The sequence below is a fragment of the Phoenix dactylifera genome, chromosome 6 (genome assembly GCF_051530095.1).
Source record: "Phoenix dactylifera cultivar Ajwa chromosome 6, Ajwa_hap1_PhDact_Kaust_v1.1, whole genome shotgun sequence".
NCBI classification, from domain to species: domain Eukaryota; kingdom Viridiplantae; phylum Streptophyta; class Magnoliopsida; order Arecales; family Arecaceae; genus Phoenix; species Phoenix dactylifera.
Window position 1 is genome coordinate 21,779,058 of NC_143195.1, and position 9,173 is coordinate 21,788,230.

A 9,173-nucleotide genomic window follows, 5' to 3' on the forward strand; every position below is an offset into this window, starting at 1 on the left:
TTATACCTTTTTCTTTTGTTGGTGACCTTTTAAAAGGCTTAAACCGGTTAACCAGCAATATATTAATGGGTTTTGCTCTTAATAAAATTTGAGCAGGGATAAAAGCAAAATGATGTAGTTGCGCATATCCATTCATTGTTCATATCTCAAGACTCTTTGGTGCAAGTGGCCGTAGAGTGATATTGCATTGAGATTGTCAATAAGTTATTAACAACCAAAATTCAAATGGGTTGGTCGGATCGGGTCGGGTTTGAATTCAGTAAACTCAAATCTGATTTGAAAAATGGAATTGGTCCAATTTTAGAACCCAATCTAACCTCGTGGGTCCTCCAAAATGGATCGAGTTGGGTCTAACCAGGTCGGGTCTGGGTCTGGGTCCTCTAAAATAGGCCGGAAACCTTGACCTATTTGTAGCCTTAGGGGTGGGCGATACATAGCCCCAGTCCACCAGCGCCGATTAGCATCCTTGACCCGCTTACGCTGGTTTTCCAACCGATTCCCAAGCCGACTTGGCACTGGTGGATCGGATAGGATACCAGTTTCGTCTTCACCTGATCGCTCTCTTCTCGTCAAGCGATGACGAAAGCCTCCTGTTGTTTTGGTAAAGCTGAAGCCTTCCTTTTGAAGATGCCAGGAGACGGTGGTCCTCAATCCTGATGCCAGGTGTCTCACGCTTTGGTCCTCGAGAGATGGAGATAGGCGAGCCAAGCGAGTCGGCCAGCATCTCTTTCCGAGAAGGAGGGAGTGGGTTGTTCAGGTCTCCCACTACCCACTAAGGAAGTAGCCGAGAGAATCCTACAGAAATGAATTTCCAAGCGAAGTTGGGGACCTTCCTCGACCTCTTGTGGAACCTGATAGGTGTTAAACCCAAAAATAATTCATTTGCGATGGAAAAGGCTCTAGGCAGAGGAACCCCAAAGAGGTAGAGTTCTCTCTTGAATGATCCTTGAACCCAGTCTTCAAAATCTTTGATTCCCAACTTCTATGCATTGTAGGATTGCAGTAGTGACAGGGGCCAACAAAGGAATTGGACTGGAGATATGCAGGCAGCTATCATCCAACGGAGTCCAGGTGCTGTTGACGGCACGAGATGAAGAGCGGGGGACTGCAGCTGTTGAGAAGCTTCGGGCTTCCGGAGCATCTGATGTGGTGTTCCATCAGCTGGATGTTACTGACTCAGTTAATGCTTCTTCCTTGGCGGATTTTGTCAGGAATCAGTTTGGCAGGCTTGATATATTGGTAAGATTGGAGATTATATCTCATGATCCGGGCCTTAAGCTATTGAATTTATTTGCTTATTGCTTGTCCATGCCGCCCTCCCTTTTTTCCCCTTTTTTTGGTACATGTCCATGGCCATTTTAGTACATATTAGAAGGGCACAAAAACTTCCAAGTTTCAATTGCCTATACGAATCATATATTCTCTTATTTTTGCATGAGAACTAATTCTCTTCCTGCATATGTTTGTATTTTGTTAGTTCTAATGATGAATGTTCCTCAACTAGGGGCTATTCTTCTTGTCCCTCTACTGTGATACCTTCTTACAGGTTGAATGGAATTACCTTACATTTTTCCGTCAAAGAAAAGAAGAAGAGAAAGGAACAATATCTTCTGATCATGCTATAGCTAATCAAGCTTGTCTATCCATCACCAGAGCGTTTTATTCCACAATATCAACAGACAGTTGTATTAGACTTGGCTAAAAGCCATTAAGAAGACAACTAAGATGTAAAGGTACTTGGACAAATATCTATTTTGTTGAGCACTATTTTATAAAAGAAACTGTGTGTATGTGGTTAGATGAAGTCAAATAGACATTTATAATGCTTTGGTAGGAATATGTGACATATCAATTCTGTGTTACTATTAGTTTGCCTCTCAACCTTCTTTTCTATCTCCATTTTGCTGAGATGATCAAGATATTACAAGTAACTCATATCTGTCTTTCATGCTTGGTTCTTGTTATGCTGATGAATGAAGGGATCGGTAATCATAAAATAAAAGAAAATCATACATGTAAAAAAAGGAAATCTAGGCTTCCTTGTTTTCCCAAGTAGCATTGCCTCACCTCTTGCTTATTCTGCCACCCAAAACATGAAATATGCTGCTCCATTTCTTTTGCTATCTGCTAGTTAATTTTGTGAGGCCCACATAGTATCATCGGTACTAGAAGATCATTTGGCATGGCAACAAGGCATGGATATATATAAGGATGGCAGGACATGGTAGGACAGAATTTATAAACAATGTATTAAATAGTTCAAATGATTGAGTTTCTTCTTGATCTCCTTTACCAAAGTTTTGTGCCTAAACAATGTATTTTTTGCTCTACTCCCTCAGGTAAACAATGCAGGGATTCTTGGAACAGAATCAGACTCTCAAAGAGTAAGTGCAGTCAATTTCTTTGGCATCACTTTTAAAACTCCTTAAAACTATGATTTGGCTAGTATAATAATAATAATACCTACTCTAGTATATTATGGTGTTTCCTGTATAAAATTGATGCCACGAGGTGTTGAACTTAGCTTGAAAATAAATGAAACGAAGAGGATGTTGACAGAGCCAATTGTAGCGAGGTAGAAACTCCATTACGGCGATGTCAAAGCCTAAATGGCAGGAGTGGTGAATCCACGCACCTATTAGCTTCCGATGACAATGGGTGACTGTTGAGGAGGCACAGTGGTCTCTCTCTTCTGAGGCCAAATCACCACCTAAGACGGCCACACCAAGGATAAAAATCTCACGAACAATCACTTACAAATCCTAGGAATCTACCAAAAGGAAGGAGAGAGAGAGAGAGAGAGTAGAGAGAAGAGGTGGCAATAATTCACCAATTCAATAACTCAATTACTCCAGAATGGGGGTATTTTTAATACAATAGAACCTTAGGAATCCTTTCCAAGTTGGGCTTTCTCCAAGTTTAGTATAACTTTAACTATTAAAATTTTATAATTATATCAAAAGTTCTCTAAAGAAAAGTTTACTAATATCAAAACTTCCTAAATTTTACTAACATAAAATTTTCCAAATAGATAATTGGCGCCCAATGTGGGGTAGCGCCTAATGTGGAACTAAAACCCGTGCAACCCCAGGTTAACCTTAGATGCTCCGGCGGCAATAATGGTTGTGGTTTTGATTCAATAATGTAAATATTGTCTTAATGATCTAATGGAGCAGCTTACATTATGTTTGTCACTGATAAATATTTCTTTTTATTTTTATTTGTTTTTGTCAGTGTTCATATCTGCATGTATTAATTGCGAATAAAGTATTAATTGCTTTGTTTTCACATAGAGCAGCGTGGTGGAGGTTCAAGCTTCTTTATGTCTCGAGAGACTTATAAGAAGGCAGAAGAATGTCTAAACACAAACTATTATGGAGCCAAGAAAGTCACAGAGGCTCTGCTACCTCTTCTTCAGTTATCACAATCTCCACGGATAGTGAATGTTTCTTCAGTTTATGGGAAGCTACAGGTATGAATACAACATGAGATTCTTTTCATTTAATGATAGCCATGATAAATGCATGTATAATGAAATATTCACCATTATAGTCTATAGCCTACTCTACCTTGATGGAAGGAATGAAACCAGAGTTCTAATCATATGATATGACATGGCATGGAACTGGATAAGTTTTTTGTTAGAGTTTCCTAATCAGAATTCTATCTATATCTATGAACTTCATAGCTTCATGGGATTTGAGGGTTTCTAAAGCACTTCTATTTGTCATATGGTATAGCCATTCATAGGAGAGAATGGAGGATTCGTGAGGCCAAGACATAATATATGGGATAACTGTTAAACTACTTTAAGCTTAGGATAATTGATGTAAGCTAGGCCTGAGAAATCAATTTGGATCCACTTGCACATGAACGTTATGCCATAAAGTAGCTGCAACTATTTTTTGTCAAGGTATCATCACCTATATGACGTTAAACTAATTATTTTCTAATAATCTAGGTTTAAGGAAAGACCAAACTAAGATATGAAAGAGATAATTTTTTAATTTTCTTGCAATTTTTGCAGTCATAAATATCTGGTACAAGGTTGACTGAACTGGTACTGGTGCCGATACCGGTCAACCACTGGTTCAGTATGGTATTGCTTTGGTATCGTACCGACACACGGTACGCTGTGGACCAGCACTCTTTTTTTTATTCTTTATTTTTTTTATTTTTTTAAATTTAATGAAGTGTAATCATTTTTTTTGGTTTTTTGAATAATTAACTCTAATTTGATATTTCTTGATGCCGTTTGATGTTTTTGTTAGGGTCAACATCCTAATTTAATGATTTACGATTTGGTATATCTTAAATGATGCTTTTGATCCTAAATAGACTATAATTATATCATGAAATTCAATTAAAGTAGATCAAGCAGTATATTTGTAAAAAAAATTAATGAAATACAAAATATACAATGATACAATGAATTAGATGTATTTAAGTGTAGCATACATACCCGTATCTAAAATTTGATGGAGTGTCGATGTCTCATAAATGTCAGGATCATTAACGTAATCAAAAGGTACATCAGTTCATCCCTCTATCTACATGGCATTGTAGTCCTATACGCCCAACCCCATAAGGTACGTGCCCTAGGTTATAATTGGTGTAGAATTTCTCACTAAAGCTTTGGCTCTGTGAAATATCATCTATCTAATAATACGACCGTGGAGAGACCATTGAAAGACACTAGTAGTAAATGCGACTCGTAAGATACTCTGGCAGTAAAATTGAGCAAACTCAAGCAGATATCAATTTGTTAATTATTTAAAAATAGTAAAATTTTGCTATGATGAAAAAATATATTATTTACTTCAGAAAAGACTTTTGAATTATCCATGTATAGTACTATTTTTTATATTTTTATTAATTATATATTTTTAATAACTTTTAAATTTAAAAATAATTTTATATATCAGAAATTTAAAAAATATTTTCCACTTCAGAAAATACTTTTGAATTATCTAATATGTAGTACTAATTTTTCATGCTTTTTATTGATTATATATCTTTAATAATTTTTTAAATTAAAAAAATATTTTTGATTATAAAAATTTTAGAGAATTAATTTGAGCTCAGATTCATGTAGCATCCTATCATGGGTGCTACGTATATTTTTCTCATCCTTTGGGATATGCATCAAAGGCCTTCTCAATTTTATTCAAACTCGGGCTTAGGCCACCATGCACATAATCGTGCCCAACTTTGAATAAATGGATACTAAATTTAGGTTGACCGTAGCTTGCATATCTCTAAACTAGCTTCTAATTTTACAATTATATTTTTCATTTTATTTTATTTTTTAAATTTTAATTTAATATTTTAATATAAAAATTATAGATTTAACAAAAATTAAGATTTTAGTGTCATTATGTAGATCATCCATAGATTTACAGCATGAAATTTTACTAAGATTAAAAACTTGAGCATGACCTCTATTCTTTTCATTTTTCTTGCCGATTTTTGGCCTAAAAATGAAAAAAAAGGAAGAAATAGAGAGGGGGAGAATGATTCACCTTGAAAGAGGCTTGGATCTTGCATTTTATTATTGAAATCGGGGTTTATTTTTGAATTTTGTGGAAAATTTGCGAGAAATTTGAAGTGAGGAGCCGTGAGATGCAACGGAAGCTTCTCATGGCCTCTCTCTTCAATTATAAGAGGGGAGGGGGGGGGGGGGAACAACACCAAATCGGTGCAAACCGGACGGTTTGCTCCGGTTCTCCTCCGAATTATGGTTCGGAGCGGTTTGCATTGCTTCGATGCTTTTTTCACTTTGTGGGAGGGAACCATGCTGGTTCCCTCCTGGTTCGGTTTGGTATGCCTTGAACCAGGCGGTTCGGGGCGGTATGGCATACCAAGTTTTGATACATGAGTAGGCAAACACATTATTTCGAATAAGTGTTGGTTACAAGTGAGAGCTTCAGTTGTTTCTTGACAAATTAGTCAGTGATGTAGGAATCGATTGGGACTCTAGTTTATTGCCCTTTCTTTTAATTCAATGGACTTTGTAAATGTCAGAAGACTTAGGCTAAACAAAAATCGCCATCCTAATGGTGATAATATATTATTTCATAATTACTTCCAATTCCTTATAACCAAGGATTGCTGTGCCAAAATTTGGACCCAGACCGGTTTGCCTAGTGGCACAGGTCGGTACGCCCCCGTGCTGTTCCGTGCCAAGCTCATACTGACAAAATAGAGGACGTGTGAAAGAGAGAGAACCGGAGAGAGGATAAGAGAGAGAGAGAAGGGGGAGAGGGAGAGAGAGAAGGAGGGTGGCAGAGGGCTAGGGAGCCGCGCAGAGGGGCATAGGAGGGGTTCCGCCTCCGGTTATTTTTGAACCATTTATTTTCGAACGAAATAGAAAAACTGGAGGCGGAACGCCTCGTCTGCTCCTCCGCACTGCTCTCCAGCCCTCCGCCGGCCGACCGCCACCCTCCCTCTCCCTCTCCCTCCCTCGCCTGCTCTCTCTCTTGTTTTCCCTTTTTCCTTCTCCTTCTCCCCGTCCATCCTACTTTCTCATTTTAGTTGCCAGAACTGTCCCGGTCCGCCACTGGTACTGCTCGGTATGCCTCGAACCAGGCGGTTCGGGACGGTTCCACCGACTATGCTTATAGCTATCACTTGGATGAGTGATCACTGGTAACATGCTTTTATTTTATGGCTCTATTTATTTTTCTTTAGAAAGTTTTCCTTCATCCCCTAAATCACTTGGGTCTTTGTGGTTTTTGACCTCAGTGATATAAATCAATGACTTAAGCGCTTAATTTGCTAAAAGATTGCACCTTAGCTTGACAGAAAATTAATTGGATATCGAAATGTGAATAAAAATTGTCAATTGTAATTTTTTAGTGCCTTCTGATATTTAGAATCATGCAGAAAAGAGATACCAATTGAATCTATTTCAGTTTTAGCAGTTTCAGAATTGCTGGTAACCTTGATCAGATGCTAATATTTAAAAATATTTAAAAAGTGGGAAGCTTTCAAGTACCTAGTGTATTCAAATATTTTCTTCATAACTTCTTTTTCATATATTTAAGGTTAAATAACTATTTAAGTGAATGCATGTCGTTGTACATTGTTATATTTATTTGCATATTAAAAATATCATTATGGCGAATAATGGTTTCTTTTATTCGATTTTTTTTCATTAGTTATTATGATAACAACCTTTTCTTTGAGGCCTTGGTCATCAAGTCATGGGTTATGTTTATCAACCCATCCCCTCTTTAATTCTAGAACTAAAAGGACAAATCTACAAAAAGTTGTCATGACCTATGTAATTAAGAAACTCCAATATGATAGTAATAAGTAAATAAAAATTTGAAAGGGGATCTGTAGCTGGTTCCAGTTTGTTTCTTCTCAAACTGGTCGAGACCACTGAAATGGTTAGTTTGGTCTAAAATCAACTGTAGCTGATCAACACCCAAAATGGGGGATCAGTTTCAAATCAGTGTCAGTCAAAACTGATCTATTTTGGCTGAAATAGATTGGTTTTGTCAAAGCTTAGAACCTTGAAATAGATTGGTTCTGTCTTTCTCTAGAATTCTTACTTTGCACAATATAAACTAGTGGATTTGTTTTCCAACATATAGAATACACTCTATGTAGGAAAAGAATTCGAACTAGATAACTTCAAAGGTTACATGATTGCTTCAAAAGTAAAACAATGACCATGTAAGCTTGAGCCAAGATAAGTTCAGCACGTCAGTAAAATGAAAAATATGAAGAAATCCAAAGTTCTTGACTTATCAACCTTTAATAAGTGAGTTTTAAAGAAGTGAGAAAAAAGACACATCAACCTCTTTGACTTAGTAGTCCGAAAATCTATGAACTACTTAAGTTGAATTTAGAATATGTATGTCTCGTGTATCACTTCTCTGGGATCCAAAGTTTTGCTGATAGTATAGCATATCTGTCAATAGCTCACTTTAACACTCAAGCATTACTTTTAGAGTGATGCTGTTATAATTTCTATCTAGATAAATCGTGTCTTTGTTCATGATCATTGAATATTTTAATGCAATACAACATATATCAAATAAAATCTGATGACTTGATATTTTGATGTCAAGCTTCTTATTTATTCAACTCCTGATCATATCCGATCTTCTGTTACTAATAGTAATTATTCTAAAAGAATTTGACTTTGTTTTTTTTCCTTTAATATTCATTTCAGGGTATTCCCAATAGAAGCATCCAAAGAGAAATAGGTGATGTAAATAGGCTCAGCGAAAAGAAATTAGATGAACTGGTCCATTCCTTTCTAAATGATTTCAAGGAAGGAAAGTTGAGCAAAAATGGCTGGCCAACTAGCTTTGCTGCATACACAGTCTCTAAAGTAGCTTTGAATGCTTATACAAGAATTCTTGCAAGGAGGTACCACACAATCTGTGTCAACTGTGTGAATCCTGGTTATGTCAAAACTGACATAAATGGAAATTCTGGGATCTTAACCGTTGAACAAGGTGCTAAAGGCCCCGTGATGTTGGCTTTGCTTCCTGATGGCAGCCCTTCTGGCCTTTTTTATGATCAAACTAGAGAGACATCCTTTTAGTTATGTAATTATCTTTATAGACTTGGATTGAGCTTTGGCCCAATTCTGTACCTCAAAAAACGGAATAATTATCTCCATGAGAGGACAGAAAACTGTGTAGTAAGAGTAGCATATATTTTGCTCCATCTATTTTTCCTTGTGTATGGTATTGCCATTGTTATTTATGTGATTAGTTGAATTGAATTACAATCAAGTCTTTAACATTTTAGCATACTATTATGTTATTTCTGTACATAATATATATGATGCTTCATAAAATTTTTTTAGGGTAAATAAGGGCAATTTCTTTAGCCTCTATTTGTATATATAACTCTATATTTTCATTACATGGAACATCATATATTTATCATTCAGAGCTTTATGCAAATGGATGCGAGAGGCCAACATACACACTATTTGAATATGTGAAGTGATTGGAGGTCAAGATGACACTTTGATTTGAAACAATATGGCATGAGGGACTAGAAAAGAATAACAACTTTCACAATTTAATGATATGAATAATGGTGTTTAAAGCTATTTGAGAGAGAGCGCCGAAGGTCAGAGCTTGATGGTAGTCAAGCTTGACATGGAGAGAGCCTATGATAGGATGAGGTGGGAGTTTGTGACT

The 9,173-nt window shown here is 36.5% G+C and overlaps 1 protein-coding gene across 2 annotated transcripts; it reads left to right on the forward strand.

Moving 5' to 3' along the window:
- The first annotated feature begins 476 nt into the window (after positions 1-476).
- LOC149753349 (short-chain dehydrogenase/reductase 1-like) lies at positions 477-8,752 on the forward strand. Of its 2 annotated transcripts, XM_089923890.1 has the most exons (5): positions 480-922; positions 996-1,239; positions 2,340-2,384; positions 3,299-3,472; positions 8,186-8,752. In XM_089923890.1, exons 1-5 carry the CDS (start codon positions 804-806, stop codon positions 8,561-8,563), a joined length of 960 nt encoding a protein of 319 aa, XP_089780016.1. In that variant the 5' UTR covers positions 480-803; the 3' UTR covers positions 8,564-8,752. The 2 variants fall into 2 exon arrangements, with proteins under 2 accessions (XP_089780017.1, XP_089780016.1); XM_089923891.1 differs by lacking the exon at positions 2,340-2,384 and having other exon boundaries at positions 477-922.
- Positions 8,753-9,173: the final 421 nt, after the last annotated feature.